At 35.2% G+C, this 19662-nt stretch overlaps 1 protein-coding gene across 4 annotated transcripts in view; it reads right to left on the bottom strand.

Annotated features, from left to right (window-relative positions):
• Positions 1-7863: 7863 nt before the first annotated feature.
• Positions 7864-19662, bottom strand: part of dntt (deoxynucleotidyltransferase, terminal) — a 160167-nt gene continuing 148368 nt past the window's right edge. For all 4 annotated transcript variants that reach the window (XM_067385687.1, XM_067385686.1, XM_067385684.1 and 1 more), the window contains one exon: positions 7864-7989. In XM_067385687.1, the coding sequence (XP_067241788.1) occupies positions 7903-7989 (87 nt within the window). In that variant the 3' untranslated portion in view covers positions 7864-7902. The remainder of the gene's footprint in view (positions 7990-19662) is intronic.

The raw sequence follows: 19662 nt of genomic DNA, 5'->3' as shown, positions 1-19662 counted from the left end.
CAAGCAAACGTCATGTTTACAGTAATGAAGTTACAATGAATGTCTACATGGTGAAAGACACTGACTGCACTTTAAAATACACAAGAATTAAACATCATATGAGATCAGACTGAATCTGACCAACTGCAAAAAAAAAAAAAAAAAAAAAAAAAATGAGGTTCTTCCTCAATATTTCTGTCTTGTTCTCCTGTATAAATATCTAAACATTCATAAATCATGATGCATTTACTGGAGAAGCAAAATGACAAGAAAACAACTCTTGTTTTCTGAAAAATGTATCAAAATTAAGTGATTTTACACTTAAAACAAGAACAACTGCCAGTGGGGTCAGAAGAATAATCTTGTTTTCCCTTCGGATTAAGCTGATTTTTCTGGCCCCATTGGAAGATATTTTTTAAGCATGAAGTGAGTTAATGTTTTATCAATTTTTCAGAAAACAAGGCTTAATATCTTCAGTCATTTTGCTTCTCCAGTAAATGTAGTTTGATTTAAGAAAACATCAATTGTTGCTTGTTTTTAGTGTTAGTTACATACTATTATTGTATTTATTAATATTTTGAATTAGCTTTCATTTTCAGTGTTCATTTTAATTTTAGTAATTTTGCTATATGCTTAGGTCATTTGCTATTATTTTTTATCTATAATTTATTTTATTTCAGTTTTACTTTTAGTAATTTTAGTACTTTAAGGCAAAATTTCTCATTTCTAACAAGTTTTTCAAGTTTAAATTTTCATTCTATTGTTTGTGTTTTATTTTAAATTATTTTTAATTTTATGTTTTATTTAATTTGTTTCTTATGCCACAGGTTGAGCTTAACTTGTATTAAACCCAGTATTTGCCTTTGAAGAACAACTGATTTTAATCTTTTTTTTTTTTATTTTTTTTTTATGAAAAATCACCATTTACCAACAGGAAGCTGTCAAAAATTAAAGTATTCTGAATAAAACAGTTCTTATTAAATAATCATTCAGAAGATCTCATCATCATTACATACAGAAACCTCAAAAAATCGGACAGAATTAATTACAACTTGACAATAGGAAATCAAGTGCAGCTCCTTTGTTTAATTAAGTCATCTTTCAAACCTTCTACTTTCAATGAACCAATCAAAACTAAGCTCAGTCAGGTCTATGTAGAAGAGCGAGATCACGTCTCTTCACCTCTCATCTGGGTCTCAGCCGCCCCTCGCTCTCCTCTAAACCGGTTACACAGGTCTCTCTCGGTTCAGTGACTGTGATGACAGGAAGTGAGAGAGTGCTGAGGGACCCACACTGACCTTAATCTGTCTGCAGCTTCCTGTGGCTCTGACTGCTCATGTGCACTTCAACTAATAGATCACTGTCTACAACTACACCGAAAAAAAAGAGTTTTGAAGCTGTAAATAAAACAAAGATTATTTGAAAAATAGAATTGCATGTTATAAAGTCAGAATTGCGAGAGATAAAGTCAGAATTGAGTGATATAAAGTCAGAATTGTGAGATATAAAGTCAGAATTGCGAGATATAAAGTCAGAATTGAGAGATATAAAGTCAGAATTGCGAGATATAAAGTCAAAATTGCGAGATATAAAGTCAGAATTGTGAGATATAAAGTCAGAATTGAGAGATATAAAGTCAGAATTGCGAGATATAAAGTCAGAATTGAGAGATATAAAGTCAGAATTGCGAGATATAAAGTCAAAATTGCGAGATATAAAGTCAGAATTGCGAGATATAAAGTCAGAATTGAGAGATATAAAGTCAGAATTGCGAGATATAAAGTCAAAATTGCGAGATATAAAGTCAGAATTGTGAGATATAAAGTCAGAATTGAGAGATATAAAGTCAGAATTGCGAGATATAAAGTCAAAATTGCGAGAGATAAAGTCAGAATTGCGAGATATAAAGTCAGAATTGTGAGAGATAAAGTCAGAATTGCGAGATATAAAGTCAGAATTGAGAGATATAAAGTCAGAATTGCGAGATATAAAGTCAGAATTGTGAGAGATAAAGTCAGAATTGCGAGATATAAAGTCAGAATTGAGAGATATAAAGTCAGAATTGTGCGATATAAAGTCAGAATTGTGCGATATAAAGTCAGAATTGCGAGATATAAAGTCAGAATTGTGAGAGATAAAGTCAGAATTGCGAGATATAAAGTCAGAATTGCGAGATATAAAGTCAGAATTGAGAGATATAAAGTCAAAATTGCGAGATATAAAGTCAAAATTGCGAGAGATAAAGTCAGAATTGCGAGATATAAAGTCAAAATTGCGAGAGATAAAGTCAGAATTGCGAGATATAAAGTCAAAATTGCGAGATATAAAGTCAAAATTGCGAGAGATAAAGTCAGAATTGCGAGAGATATAGTCAGAATTGTGAGATATAAAGTCAGAATCGCGAGATATAAAGTCAGAATTGCGAGATATAAAGTCAGAATTGCGAGATATAAAGTCAGAATTTTGAGTTATAAAGTCAGAATCGCGAGATATAAAGTCAGAATTGCGAGATATAAAGTCAGAATTGCGAGATATAAAGTCAGAATTGTGAGATATAAAGTCAGAATCGCGAGATATAAAGTCAGAATTGCGAGATATAGTCAGAATTGCGAGATATAAAGTCAGAATTGCAAGATATAAAGTCAGAATTTTGAGTTATAAAGTCAAAATTGACTTTAATTGTAATTCAATTGAATTGAATTGAATTGTAATTATAGAATTATAGAATTGTTAGTTCTAAAGTCAGAATTGTAATTATAAAGTCAGAGTTGCTCATGCAAATTTATCAGATTACTTTACAAAATGTAAAAAAATAAAATAAAATTTTAAAATTAATATTAAAATATAATATTAATAAAATATTTATTATTAATATTTTATATTATTAAATTATAATAAATATTATTATTTAAATTATATTTAAAATTAAGACTAAAGCAACGATTTTGCTAAAGAAAGTCATATAGGTTTGAATGACATGAGGGTGAGTAAATGGTGACAAAATGTGTATTTTTGTGTGAACTGTCTCTTTAAGACTGAAATGATTCTTGCTCCCAGCAAAGTGTCTTTTATTAAAACCAGACAGAAAAGAACAGAGAAGAACTTTATTGTCAGCACATTAAACTTCTTAAAGTTTGAATGTGCCGAAAGCATATTAAAAAATCAACTTTTATTAAAACTTTACTTTCTTCAACTCAAAAAAAGCTCTGAGAAACTACAAAAATTAAACTCAAATTACAGCATACAATATTAAAGCTCATAAACACAGAGACTTGATTAGCATTTGCAAAGCTAGAGTTCTAATCATTTTCAAAACAAATAAATATTCAAAAACAAATATGCAAACATCCTCCAGAATAAAATCCCTGCCAGCCTGAATCAGCACACAGAACTGCATCCAGACAATCATGTCCAGATAATAATCAGATCCATTTGCTCACACAGACTTGAGATTTGTGTAAGAACCCAGAATATTTAGTTGTATGAATAACTGAACAAGCAATATATCAAAAGAAAAACCATTTTATTCTAGCTTCACGCATTCTTTTTAAATCAACACTTGAATGTGGGTAAGTTTCATCAAAAAGCAACGTTTTGAGCAAAAAGCTGAGAAAATCACATTTATTTTTTTAAATCACAAAGACTTCATCCAGATCAGATTCAGAGCAATGATTAAAGATTAGTTCACTTTCAAATAAAAATGTCCTGATAGCTTACTCACCCCCATGTCATCCAAGATGTCCATGTCAACCTTCCTTATTCAACTTATGAAACGAATGTGGCGTCAGTTCCGTTTTTTTACATAAGTTGAATAGGGAAGGTGTAGGACATACAGCGTAAGCATTTTGAAGAATTCGGAAGGTGGTCTGGCGGAAGCACTTGCGAGGCTAACATTTGTGTTTATAAGCATATACGTTTTTATTTTTACAAACCGGATTCCAAAAAAGTTGGGACACTGTACAAATTGTGAATAAAAAAGGAATGCAATAATTTACAAATCTCATAAACTTATATTTTATTCACAATAGAATATAGATAACATATCAAATGTTGAAAGTGAGACATTTTGAAATGTCATGCCAAATATTGGCTCATTTTGGATTTTATGAGAGCTACACATTCCAAAAAAGTTGGGACAGGTAACAATAAGAGGCCGGAAAAGTTAAATGTACATATAAGGAACAGCTGGAGGACCAATGTGCAACTTATTAGATCAATTGGCAACATGATTGGGTATAAAAAGAGCCTCTCAGAGTGGCAGTGTCTCTCAGAAGTCAAGATGGGCAGAGGATCACCAATTCCCCCAATGCTGCGGTGAAAAATAGTGGAGCAATATCAGAAAGGAGTTTCTCAGAGAAAAAATGCAAAGAGTTTGAAGTGATCATCATCTACAGTGCATAATATCATCCAAAGATTCAGAGAATCTGGAACAATCTCTGTGCGTAAGGGTCAAGGCCGGAAAACCACACTGGATGCCCGTGATCTTCGGGCCCTTAGACGGCACTGCATCACATACAGGAATGCTACTGTAATGGAAATCACAACATGGGCTCAGGAATACTTCCAGAAAACATTGTCGGTGAACACAATCCACCGTGCCATTCGCCGTTGCCGGATAAAACTCTATAGGTCAAAAAAGAAGCCATATCTAAACATGATCCAGAAGCACAGGCGTTTTCTCTGGACCAAGGCTCATTTAAAATGGACTGTGGCAAAGTGGAAAACTGTTCTGTGGTCAGACGAATCAAAATTTGAAGTTCTTTTTGGAAAACTGGGACGCCATGTCATCTGGACTAAAGAGGACAAGGACAACCCAAGATGTTATCAGCGCTCAGTTCAGAAGCCTGCATCTCTGATGGTATGGGGTTGCATGAGTGTGTGTGGCACGGGCAGCTTACACATCTGGAAAGGCACCATCAATGCTGAAAGGTATATCCAAGTTCTAGAACAACATATGCTCCCATCCAGACGTCGTCTCTTTCAGGGAAGACCTTGCATTTTCCAACATGACAATGCCAGACCACATACTGCATCAATTACAACATCACGGCTGCATAGAAGAAGGATCCGGGTACTGAAATGGCCAGCCTGCAGTCCAGATCTTTCACCCATAGAAAAACATTTGGAGCATCATAAAGAGGAAGATGCGACAAAGAAGACCTAAGACAGTTGAGCAACTAGAAGCCTGTATTAGACAAGAATGGGACAACATCCCTATTCCTAAACTTGAACAACTTGTCTCCTCAGTCCCCAGACGTTTGCAGACTGTTATAAAAAGAAGAGGGGATGCTACACAGTGTAAACATGGCCTTGTCCCAACTTTTTTGAGATGTGTTGATGCCATGAAATTTAAAATCAACTTATTTTTCCCTTAAAATGATACATTTTCTCAGTTTAAACATTTGATATGTCATCTATGCTGTATTCTGAATAAAATATTGAAATTTGAAACTTCCACATCATTGCATTCTGTTTTTATTCACAATATATACAGTGTCCCAACTTTTTTGGAATCGGGTTTGTAGAAAATGACCGATGGTTTCTCTAGATAAGACACATATTCCTCGTCTGGTATCGTTTAAAGTCCTTTGAAGCTGCACAGAAACTGTAATTTTGACCTTCAACTGTCTGGGGTCAATTGAAGTCCAATATGAGGAGAACAATCCTGGAATGTTTTCATCAAAAACCTTAATTTCTTTTTGACTGAAGAAAGAAGGAAATGGACATACTGGATGACATGGGGGTGAGTAAATTATCAGGAAAATTTTATTTGAAAATGGTATTAATCCTTTAAAACAAAGATGGAGCAGATCAAGTCTGTCAACACCCCTAAAACTTCACAGTCGTTTCCTCTTTATTGGTCGATATTTCATTCATTAACGTTAGGCAGTTTTGATTTATATGCTATTGAATGTTTGATTGTTGTGTTATTTTACATGTGCGTCAGCATGCTTCTGTCACTTGTTTCTGTTTCTTATTCATCTGTGTTTTGATCCGGAGATTCTGTAGTCTTTCAGAAGATGCGTAATAGCGCCCCCTACCGGGTAACAGCTCCCCTACTGTGAAAACATGGATTATGGTAAGGAAAATTCCATCAATGGCGGGGAAAGAGTTAACTATAATAGCAAAGTCAGAATTGAATGATTCTTTTGTTATGGAAGATTACTCATCCAAAACACAGCACAGCAGAGTCTGGTGGGAATTGTGGTGTTGCTGTGGGTTGTAAAATTCATTGTAAAGTAATTTCATGCCAACACAACAGTAGCTAACCCAGTTTGAACGCTCAAGCTGGTTCAGTCCGGTTCACAGGAATGACGCTCTGTGGTTTTGCTGTGTGTGTTTTGGAAAGGGTCAGAAATAAAAAGAGGGCAAGAGAGAGAAAGAGAGGCCCTCGGGTCGAGTCCTGGAAATGCCTGTGCTGTTCTACTTAAAGATCCTTAAATAGGAAGATCTGGACCTTACGACATCATGGGTTACGCCAGGCTCAATGGAGTCGTCATTTTGACTTGAATAACAGACATAACATGATGAAGAGGTGTGCATGCAATGAAGGTTCACAGTGATGTGAATATCAACATTTACAATCAAACAAACATGAAATGAGTGTTTAAATATCACACCATGTCAGCAGCGCTCGCTAAATTAAACATGCGGTGCCTTACGGTGTAACATCTTTACATAATTTCCATTATAATTAACCAAATTTGAGTCATTTAAATATATAGCCAAGCCATGATTATTTCTACTAATTTAAATAATATTTTGATTAACATTATGTTCAAAAGGTCTATTGATAAATGAACATTAAAAGGCTGCTCTGATGTAATATCATGTAACTCTACTAACTAAACTAATGTTTCAGAGACTAGGAGAAGGAGAAGTTTAATATTACTCATCTATTTAAATGAAGAGAATTTGCCAAACTACAGCTTAAAGTAAATGTTTGCAACCCATTTTAAATGCAATAATTTGAAACACAATTCTCTTCAAAGGTTTGGGGTCAGTAAGATTAAAAGAAAAAAATACTTTTATTCAGCAAGGACACATTAAGTTTATCAAAAGTGACAGCAAAGTCCTTTAAAATGTTACAAAAGATTTCTATTTCAAATGAATGTTATTCTTTCTATCCATGAAAAAATACTGATGTATGATGGTTTCCACAAAAAATCTGAAGCAGTACATCTGTTTTCAACATTGATAATAATCAGAAATGTTTCTTGAGCATCAAATCAGCATATTAGAATGATTTCTGAAGGATCATGTGACACTGAAGACTGGAGTAATGATGCTGAAAATTCAGCTTTGATCACAGAAATAAATTACAGTTTACTATATATTCACATAGAAAACAGCTTTTTTAAATTGTAATAATATTTCAAAATTTTTACTGTAGTTTTGATCAAATAAATGCAGCCTTGCTGAGCAGAAGAGACTTCAGAAGTTCAAAAACATTTTTTAAAAAATCATATTGACAGCAAACTTTTGAACGATAGTATATTTCCAAACAATACATGGAAAAAAATGTAGAGAGGGACTTTTACTCTTTCCATCATCAGTTGATTAAATTCTGAAAAGTGAATGATTTTTAAGATACTTTTAGGAAACTGGTATATACGGTAAGCAATCATTACTTTTGCAGCTACAGAAATTACACACATCGGATTTAAAACCCAACACACTTTTTGTTAAATTCTTTGAAAAGTGTGCTGGTGCATCTTTCTTTCAAATACGCTGTGATCTTTTCTTACCAATGCAGTGACACTCAGACAAGTGAGTACAAATACTTTTGGTAAACAAAGAAAATAACAACACATGAACTATCAATAATCCTCACACTGGCTGGTCAAATCATACAGCAGCTGTTTCAGTGTGAGTCAGCGTCATTCTGATGGCTCCCGCTGATGCTGCTGAATCTGAGTCATACTAGGCATTTCTTTGCCAGGGTTCAATAAACTCTAAACCCAAATGGGCAAAGATGTCCTCTTCTGTGCTAGCAGGCAAAAAGGCTTTCTGGAGAGAGAGAGAGAGAGAAAGAATGGTGAGTTCATGTGATTTCCATTTCTGTCACACCGCTGAGAATAATGTGAGGAAACTCACAGGACTTGACGAATGATTCGACAGCGAGACTGTGAGAGGATGAAGAATCACAGCAGCCATGTTATTGCACATTTAAAGGTCAGTGAATGTGATTGTTTCAGATTGCTGAATCCTCTGTGTTTACACTGAGTCTCACAGATGATGACTGTCTTGAAATGTTCTGTAAAGCAGAGCGCCTCAACAGACGCATCAGAAACAAACAACGGCTCACGGAAAGCAGAGAGAAGCTATACTGAATGCAAGCAATAACATGCAACTAACCGTATAACTGCACATCGTTAGGAGGGCAAAATAAATAAACTTTCCAACATTTAAAAAGCTGGAGAAAACACTTTGACATACATTTTAAAGCGGACATATAATGCCCCTTTCACAAGATGTAATATAAGTCTCTGGTGTCTCCAGAATGTTTTTATGAAGTTTCAGCTCAAAATCCCCCACAGATCATTTATTATAGCTTGTCAAATTTGCCTCTATTTGGGTGTGAGCAAAAACACACTGTTTTTGTGTGTGTCCCTTTAAATGCAAATGAGCTGATGCTCCCGCCCCCTTTCCAGAAGAGGGCGGAGCTTTAACAGCTCAACAACAACAAAGCTGGAGAATTTCACGCAGCCAAAATAAGGATTGTTAGTAACGGTGTTCAGCCTTACATTGTTCAAACCGGAGTCGACACTGATGGAGAGACTCAGGAAGAAGTTACAACTTTTAGAATGCATGTTTATATAGGCGTGATTTTGCTCACACCCAAACAGGGCAAATTTGACAAGCTACAATAAATGATCTGTGGGGTATTTTGAGCTGAAACTTCACAGACACATTCTGGGGACACCAGAGACTTATATTACATCTTGTGAAAAGGGGCATAATAGGTCACCTTTAAGTCTACTAAGACTCTAATGACTGCTAGTTGACATGTAGTTGCAAAGCTATAGTTAGTAGAATGCATTTCTCCTTTTCTCTAGCTTGCTTCCTAATCTACTTATCTAATATGCCTGGCATTATGAATATTGTTGGCTCTTTGATGAATTGCTCTTTGGTTAAAAGTGTCTGCTAAATGCATAAATGTGAAAAGTAACAAGCAGCAAAAAACATTTTACGTTCATCTATCTCAAACTGCACTTGCATGCATCTACATGCACAGAAGTCAGTTTCCCAGATTTCTCCAGCATTCACCTCAGCACTTGACACTGCACGAGTGCTCGCATATGATGACTATTCGAGCAAACCGGAGGCGTGCACTGCATTAACAACCTTCCTGACCTTGCCACGGACGGGAGTTAGGGGACAAAGCCATTACAGATGTCAAAACTGATGAGCGAGGCAGAGCGCGTCTGTGCTCAGGGCGTGATGTCATGAGATGGTAAATATCTCGGCTGGAGAGGCGAGTCTGACTCACCACGGCAGCGGAAGGGAAGCTGTGAGCTCGACACGTCCTGCCTGGAAGTGCTAAACTGGAACTAACTTGTCAGAGTGAGGCAGAGGAAATAGAAAGCATGCGAACACAGTTAGAAGGAACGACAGGCTGCTGCACAAACCAGGTGGAAAGACGAGTTCAAAGAATCCGGTTTAATTTCCCCACATCGTTATTTACAATGCAAATGAGGGAGGGCGGAGCCACAGAGATCTGGATTCTACCTGTGACGTGTGGCAATGGAAATGTTACACTTTAACTTTAACACACACGCAGAACAACAAACACTGTACACAAAAATATATTATTTATATTAAGTTTGGGGTCAGGAAGAAGTTTTTTATGCTCACTAAGGCTGCATTTAAATTTAAAATAGCTGTTTTCTATGTGAATATATGTTAAAATGTAATTTATTCCTGTGATCAAAGCTGAATTTTCAGCATCATTACTCCAGTCTTCAGTGTCACATGATCCTTCAGAAATCATTCTGATATGATGATCTGCTGCTCAATAAACATTTCTGACAGTGTTAAAAACATATTTTTGTGTAAACAGCAAAACATTTCTTTTTTCAGGATTCTTTGATGAATAGAAAGTTCAAAAGAACAGCATTTATTTGAAATAGAAATCTATTATAACATTATAAATGTCACTTTTGATCACTTTAATGCATCCTTGCTGAATAAAAATATTAATTTCTTTTTTAAATGACCCCAAACTTTATGTCTTCATGCAGATTAAAAACAACAGACACAACATGAGTCACGTGTCTGACATCCATCTTTCTGTTCCTGTAACTGTAAGAGTATCACTAACATCCTCTGCACTGCACAAATCCAGACTTTTTGGCAAGTATACAGCTGCATGAAAAAACACTAAATTTTGCACTCCATTCGACCATTTTTGATTAATTCTGGCAGCGTGTGCATAGAAATTTCATCACTGAGAGAGCATCAAAAGTGCAAGGATCTGGCGGGAAAGCGTCTGTTCCAGCGTTCGACGGGCTGTGAGCCCTGCTCAAATCAAGCGTGATCCCACATGCCAAACTAAGCCTGGCTTGAGAAATGCCCATTCCCTACAATCCCCACAATCCCTCAGATACTCCATATGGGAAGAGCTCCACATTAATTACAGCACGTCTCCAGCACACAAACACATCCAGAAGCTCTGAGACTTTATATGTCCAGCAGATCTACAGCTAATGCTCCTACTAGAAACCCTGCTTGAGCACATTAGCAGTGCCTTATTTAAAAATATCATCATAACATAATCTTTAATATCTATTTCATTCAATGCAACAGGTTTATTTAGCATTTAAGTGGTGTATTTTAGTATTAATCAAAAGATGCCGTAGCTGGTCATCATTCTGTTATGATGCTCATTGATCTCTTGAAGTGTTGCTGAAAGTGTCCATATAATCCTGTGTTTATGAATAACACTATAAAAGTGCAGATGTGTTCATATATTTAATTTCTCATTTCATTATAATTTCTAATAGGTTTCCCAAACACTCATATTGTGCCTTCTGTCCTGTCTTCCATTGTTCGATCAACGCAACAGCTCCATGTCACCAGTTTAACTAACTTTCTCAGTAAGATCAAAGACTTCAGATATATGAAAATGGCATGTGGAAAATGCAATATGGTGGAATAAGTCCCGCCTTCTAAATAAAAGAGCCAATCGTCAATTGGTAAAGTCATTGCATCACTGATGAATGAGTTGCCTTAAAGGGACTTTGGTAAGATTCTGTTGCTCCGCCATGACTTGACCTGAAAGATAAATCTGTAATGTTGCTGTCTGAGCATAATCTGCAAAGTTACGACACTCAAACTTCAATGCAAAGGGAGATATTTTATTTTACAGAAATCGCTTTTTAAGGACTACAACAAACAGCTGGTAGGGACTACAACGGGCTTCTTCTCGGGCTGGTGGCGTCACAAACCTCAAAATTTACATAAACCCCGCCCCCGAGGCCATGTTGGGCTGCTTTAGAGAAGAGGAAGAGTTGTTGTAGTAGAGTGTTGTTGTCATGCCGTCATTTTACACCAAACGAGGGTCAATTCAACACAAAAGATGAACATGACGGCACATGCTAGTGGATGAGTTGAATCAACTCCACAGCAACTACATCAATTTATCCACTAACCATTCAGAAACGTCTAAAAGTTGTAACTTCTTCCTGAGTCTCTCCATCGGTGTCGGTTTGAACAATGTAATGCTGAACACTTTCCTCATTTTGTCTGCGTGAGATTCTCCAGCTTTGTTGTTGTTGAGCTGTTAAAGCTCCGCCCTCTTCTGGAAAGGGGGCGGGGAGCAGAAGCTCATTTGCATTTAAAGGGACACACACAAAAATTGCGTGTTTTTGCTCACACCCAAATAGGGGCAAATTTGACAAGCTATAATAAATGATCTGTGGGGTATTTTGAGCTGAAACTTCACACACACATTCTGGAGACACCAGAGACTTATATTACATCTTGTGAAAGGGGCATTATAGGACCCCTTTAATGAGGCGAATAAGGTAAGCAGGTAATTCCACCAGCAGAGAACAGTCAAAGTATCAAGAAAAGGCTAAAGATGCATCGCTTTCGTCAACACTTGACCAATTAATAACACTTACTAACCTTGCTACATGTGTGCTAGACTTCCTGTGACTTGTCACAGCACTTACATATTGTTGCCCTCTTGTTGGTTTGATTGCTGCTATTGTTCTCCTCATTTGTAAGTGGCTTTGGATACAATCATCTGCTAAATGTAAACCTTGTTTGCTTTTTAAATCTAAAAGGAAATCTCATTTCATTTCTGAATGGTGCACAGCCCTGCTTTCGATTGCACTGCCCTAAAACATGCAGCACATGTAGTCGAATAGCAAACTCTTATGAGACGGTTCTTATAAATCAAAAATCCAATGTGTAGTTGAAGATTAAAGGGATAGTTCACTGAAAAATTGTCATTTTCTCCCCCTCATGTCATGTACAACTTACTTTCTACTGTGGAACACAAAAATTATGTTTTGAAAAACATTGTCCAAGCAACACTGGCCACACTGACTTTCCTTATATGGACAAAATACAAGAAAAAAAAAATGTATTCCACATTAGAAAGAACAATGGACTGAGATTATATGAGTTTGACAAAATGATTCAGTTTTGACTCAGAACACAAACTGTCTTAATAAATGGTGTTTTAAGAACTATTGATAAAAACAGGCTGTTGCTTTTGTTTAATATATTTGTGATCAGACAATGATTCTCATATCTCATTCTGCAGAACCATCTTTTTTTCCACTTTATTTTTGCACTGCTGTCTCATTGAGATAGTAGCAACTATATAAGAGTTGTTCATTTGTGTGTGTGTGTGTGTGTTTTACTGTTGAAGAGATACAGAGGCTGTCGCCACATACAGTTATTAATATACTTGTCACAGCTTTGTGTGTCACACCATTTCTCTGCCTTAATAGTGTTTAAATGTGTGCAGCAGATGTACTGCAGTCAGAAACACACCCACACACAAAAACTGAGAGAGTCGGTGTGAGAACACAGATCACACGGATCTCAGAGACAGCTGGACAGCACAGTAGAGAATATGGCAGCGGCTTCCTTCACATCTCTGTTATGCTGCAAAAATAACACTATTCTTAAGGCAAGACACTGCAGGTGAATAGGGTCAAAATTAAACTAATAGACATTACAATACTTGTTCCAGTTATTAATCACAGTATTAAGACAATTGTTTTGCATTACAAGTTTGCTAAAAAGTTGTTTACATATACAAATGAGGCACTGATTAAATATGCATTCATTTGCATACATTTCCAGAGCACAAATTCAAACTTTGTATTCATTTTGTTGACATATTAGAGTTCAAGGTTTTTTTTTTTATCACTCCAGAAAATCAGAAAATACTGTCAACAGTTGTTTTTTTTTACCTTTAGAATATAGATGTGAACTATGGAAGCTTGTTTTTGAAATAAAAAAAAAAACAAAAACAGAAAAAAGGTAATTGTGACTTTTTATCTCACAATTCTGACTTTATTATGCAATTGCAAACTTTTATAACAACCAATTTTGACTTTATATCTTGCAATTATGATTTTATATCACACCATTCTGACTATATCACCCAATCCTGACTTTATATCATGCAATTTTGATTTTATATCACCCAATTCCGACTTAATAACTCGCAATTCTGACTTTATATCATGCAATTCTGACTTCATAACTCGCAATTCTGAGAAAAAATACAGAATTGTGAGATATAAACTCGTAATTGCGAGAAAAATAGTCAGAATTGTGAGATAAAATTTTTTATCTTTTTTATTTCATGGCGAAAACAAGCTTTCATAGTGAACAAAACTGTACAGTTTAGTGTGTGTAAAGAGATTTCTGACTCAAATTCACCACCTTTAAAGATATGCATTCAAATTGAAACCAGATGCAAAGAGATAAAGTCCAATACAATAAACATAAAAGTGTATTTGAATGTTTTTTTCCACATAGTCTGAAAGAAGACATTTTATGGAAGCAAAATAGAGCAATATCTCAATATGGACCAGTGAACTAAAAAGCAATGTTTTGCCCCCAGTGTCTGGCCTTAATCAGGAATTGCTGGTAAATGCTGGAAATACATCATGTATCCCCACTGACAGACAAAAAAAAAAAAACTTTTTCAAAGCAACACATAAATTATTGCATTATATTAAAGTGTATGATTTACCAGACATGATATAATATGCATTAAATAGTTCCCTGTCTGCTGCCTCCGACAGTTCAAGAAGAGAAAATTAACTAAAGTTAAGTCATTTGCAGTCTTGGCGTGAGAATTTTAATTGGTTAAGTTATGTTGTTAATTTATCACTTTAAAGGTCTGGGTTTAATTTACAAATAAATTAGCCTGTATAAAAGATCTTTCTCCATTTACTGATTGAATATGCACAGACATCCACGTTCCTGCTCCCACTAAAACACCTTCATTCTGGTGTCTAATGTCACATTAAGTAAAGCCAAATGCATTAACTGTGTTAAATAAATTCATGTCCTTAAACATTTAATTAAAGTCTCATGATTAGTCTGCTCAGTTATCTGACATCACATGTTCTGTGCGTTTCAGTCTTCAGCGCTCCTGACGCTAGTTTTAAAATGCTTCATTCTTAAAAATAATATACTTTTAGTTTTCTGAGTGGCAATGACGACATTTATTTAAACGTTAAAAGCAGCCGTTCATGTTCTAAAATTTAATTTCTGGCTCTTAAAAGACAAAAGTGTAGCCCACAATAAAAATGGTAATTGAGAAGAATAAGCAGCTTTGTGTTCACCTGTCTGTCTGGCTTATGCTCAGCAAGATAATACGTGGATTAAATTAAGGGTTAACTTTGAAATATGATGCCAGGTTACATGTTGGACTACATCTTGATCTTATCAAGCTTTTCATTTTAGTATTGTGAAATCATTTTAATAACTTAATTCACTTAATTATTATGTGGTGCCTCCAGAGGTTACTGAGGTCAAATTAAACTGAGGTTAATTTCCAGCATATTTTGGGTTCATTTTAAGCAAACGATACTGTAATTTTTAAATTTTTAACAGTTGAGTTAAAAAAAACTACCCAGCAAAACGAGCTTTGATCATAAAACTAAGCATTTAAAAATAATCTTAATAAAACATTATTGTAAAATATTGATATTTATATGCATTTTATGCTGTTACAAAGCATATCTCTTTGATTTACATCACAAGCATCAAAAATTTCATCTTTTGGTCCATATAAATATCAGTATCTGCACCAAGATGCATAATTTTGCTCAGTTTGAGCCTTTGCATATAGAGGTATTTTTTATATATGAGCCATAAAAGCCTCATGTATTAGATATGATATAAATAAAAAAACACACATGCAAACTTTGTGTTGAAATGATGTGCTGTGATTGTGTCACTGGCTCTATAATCATCTATGTGATTCATCTGCGTAGCATAATTATTGCTCACAAATTCACAAACACACACATTAGAACCGGAACATCTGTCCTCTGGATCTCTCCTCCGGCCGGAACTCAATGCAACCGAATGCACACGATAATAGATGGTTTGGAAGAGATGAAACATCCCTAGTGATCGGAAACGTACATGTTATCAAATCAAAATACAGTTTGAGGAAGCTAAAAAACTAAAAACTTAAACACTGCCAAAACATTGAAGGGACAGTATCTTAAAGGGGTCATGAATTGAGAAATTAACTTTTCCTTGAGCTTTCAGAACTAAAAACGTCCTTGTTAGTCCAATAAAAGCTTTGATTAACACCAGACCCAGTGAACGACTGATCCTGGAATGTGCCTATAGATTGGTGAAACTCCGCCTCCACAGAAGAAATCCGCGCCCACTGGTGTGTTAGTGAGATGAGGAGGAGAGAAGAGCGATACAGGACTAAAATAACATTACCTTTCAAAGGATCCTAATGCAGGAATATGGTTATTTATTTTCAACAATGTGAATTTCTCAGTTGAGCTTTATTTATTTGTATTTGGTTCATTTCACTGTGGATTCTTTGGTAAATCAGTCATATTTTTTACTTTTACGATATGAACTCGACAGTAATGCAACAACATGTCAGTAACTGTGTTCATTCTAATGCCTGATCTGATATTAATGATCCATGTACAGTCACATGATCTTTGTCTGTGTGTCTATGTCCACATTGTTTCTCTTAAATAATCTGTTATTTAAACAGTAATTAAATTATATAAAGAAAGCGATCAAAGAACGCTCCCTTTACAATCTCTGGAGCTGTCAATCAAACAGCGTGAGTTTATCAGTGACTGAGTTCTGGACTCGCACCAAAACTCTTAGTTACAATGCATTTGCACTATTAGTTACGATGAAAGCATTCATTAGTGTGCAGAAATTGAGTTTCAATGATGAGATCACTGCTTTCATGTGCTCAACAACATGTCTGTGATCAGCTACAATGTTCTAATGCCATAGATATAAATGTAATGCAACACTTTTCACGATTAGTTAAACTTGAGAGCTGTAATAGTAAAAACATGCTAAAAGTTTGAGAGAGTAATACTTAGCTATTTCATATGCAAAAATGTTAGCCAATCACAGCAGTGGGCGTTCACACTCAAGTCTCACAGCAGACACGCCCATTAAAACAGAGCGTTCAAATCAGAGGGCTAAAAAAAAAATAGGAAAAATGCCTTTTATTTCTAAATTATGATGATTTTTCATGTAAAAAGCATACTAACATTAGAAGTGCACCCAGGGAAACATTATAAAAAAAAATTTAAAAAAACAGTTCATGACCCCTTTAAATATACAACTATGCAATTTATAATTTATAAAACAATGCAGTAAACACTGCTTCTCCAGGACTGAATATCTCAAGGATAAGTGTCTGCAGGTGCCATTTCAGGTTGTTTTAATCACATGGGACACCACTTAAGCAGTCAAATGTAATTTGCAAAGCTAAAAGATGCCATTTAAAACTTTTTATGTGACAAAACTTGATCCAACAGATGGAAGCAGTGCGAGATTTTTTTATGAGACCCTACGGATGTGCGTCGCGCAGAGAGCCAAAGCGAACGTCCATCAAAGTATTCCTCATATTCACAGCGTCACATGACCTCGTCAAGTGTGGACAGACTCACGCCTACAGCTGCCGACCACAGACGCTCAAAACATCTCCACCCTCGGGATTGAGCTTTCATTTTAATTCTCACCACACCTGACGAATATATGCTCTTGCTGAAGGCTGTTTTTACATTCACATGCCTAAGAGATAAAGGTACCTGTGTGTTCACACCATCCTGAGGAATGACAAACTAAACCGAGGGGTAGTTTTAAACTCAATGACATGTTCATTTAAAAAAAAACAAAAAAACATTAAAAATGCATTTTATGAGGCAATAATTTTAATACACCTTTTCTATGATGCATGTTTTCAGTTTCTGAATTTAAAGTTATTTGGATATTTTTAAGGGGTTTCAGGTAAAAACATCCAGGTGGTGAAGCTGTCCTGAGATTACAAAAAGTCAAATTCTTAAAAAAATAAATAAAAATAAATTAATAATAATAATACATTTGAATACATTGGAATTAACTTGAATATTTCCTAAAGAGAAATTATTATTAATAGCAAAACCATGGCAAAATCCAAAATTCATGACATTTGTAAAAATAATAATTAAAAACAAAAAAGTTATTAATAATAATACTAATAATAACAGTATCATGTCCTGTACAGTATGTTTACAGTATCTTTAGGATTTTATGATAGAAAGGTTAAACAATTAGCAAACTTTGTTGGACAATTTAATTCGAGACCTGGGCCCGGTTTTTCAAAAGGTTTAATCCGGATAAAATTGATCCGGATTTAGTAATCCTTTTTTTGCGATCCGTGATCACGTAATCCAGCTTACTTTTGGAGCCAGTTTTTTAAAGCAACATCGGATTGGATCAATCTGATCCGGATAGGAACTTTTCAGGATCACCAAATCTGGATTTCCAGTGCTCTACGGAGGCCCTAAAGGGACATGTTGATAGAAAGAATATGGGTTTTGAATTAAATATATTTTTGTTGGATATTTACAGCTGTTTAGGGATTGTTTTATGGCACCAACATTTTTTTTTACTTTAGAGTAGGTTACCGAAAGTTTAAATATGTAGACTAATGTCTGCATTTAATTTATTACATTAACAGTTAAACTAATCAAGAGCAAGATAAAAATGTGTATGTATAATACATGATAAAAATGTTGTATTTTTTGACTAGTTTTAAAGTTTTACTACATTTTCCTCCTGGAATCCACCTTGAAATCCTACCCCCTGTTGGGATCAGGATAATCCTGTTTTTTTTGGATCAAAGTAATCCAAATCTTACAAAAAAGTTCTGAAAAACCAAAACTAAAGGTTTGATCCAGATCAAAACCAAGATTGGATTACGTGATCTAATCCGATTATGTAATCCGTTTTTTCTTTTGAAAAACACATTTTCAAGATTTGATCCAATCCGTTATCCAAAATCCTAGTGGATTACTTTTGAAAAACCGGACCCTGATGACTAACATAACGTAGCCTACTAGTCAGCTAACTAAAATTTTTACATAATGTTATATTAATACACAAATTAAACAAAACGATCCAACTCTGAAATGGCAGTGTATTATTGAGTCAACAAGAATTTACAAACAATGCGAAATCTACGTTAATTATAATGGTTGATTAACGTTACAATATTCTACAGGTGTTATGTCGAGTTCTGCATAACGTTACATGGCAAGAATTGCATGCACCTCCAAGTACTGTTTAAAAACTATATAATATTCTTTATGGGGTTCATTAATGGTGATGAATAATTCGGCAGAACAGATGTTGTAGGCTACCTGCAGAGACTTGCATCCACCTCTTTTCTCAGCATAAATGACTGTTACCTCCTTTGAGGTGCATGCAGAACTAGGGAAGTTTTAAAAACGTTTAATGTGAAAAAGCTTAACATGGCTTAATTTACTAAGACAGTGTTATTAACAAACCAAACTTAGTAAACACCATAATAATAAAGCATAGGCTACTATGTACTGAAAAGCAGATGAGCCCATAATATGAACGTTTAATTAAAGGGTTAGTTCAGCCAAAAATGAAAATTATGTCATTAATGACTCATGTTGTTCCAAACCCGTAAGACCTCCGTTCATCTTCTAACACAGTTTAAGATATTTTAGATTTAGTCCGAGAGCTTTCTGTGCCTCCATTGAAAATGTATGTACGGTATACTGTCCATGTCCAGAAAGGTAATAAAAACATCATCAAAGTAGTCCATGTGACATCAGTGGGTCAGTTAGATGTTTTTGAAGCATCGAAAATACATTTTGGTCCAAAAATAACAAAAACTACGACTTTATTCAGCATTGTCTTCTCTTCCGGAATCCTTTCCATTGAATTGATTCCATTGAATCTGTCGGTGTTGGTAATGCACTTTTACGTGGTTGTTTTTGGCGATCAGGACATCCGCGACATGCACACTTACACACCATTTTAAAAAATATAGCAATACTAAAATACAAACAATGTAGAATAGCTTGAATACAGCGTGTGTCTCCCTCAGACTGTAAACGAAGCTCTGGCGCACCAGATAACACGTCAACAGCGTCTTACATCAGCTGTGGAGTCATGAACCAC

This window comes from Chanodichthys erythropterus, chromosome 5 (assembly GCF_024489055.1).
Source record: "Chanodichthys erythropterus isolate Z2021 chromosome 5, ASM2448905v1, whole genome shotgun sequence".
NCBI lineage: Eukaryota > Metazoa > Chordata > Actinopteri > Cypriniformes > Xenocyprididae > Chanodichthys > Chanodichthys erythropterus.
This window is presented reverse-complemented; position numbering and strand designations above follow the sequence as displayed.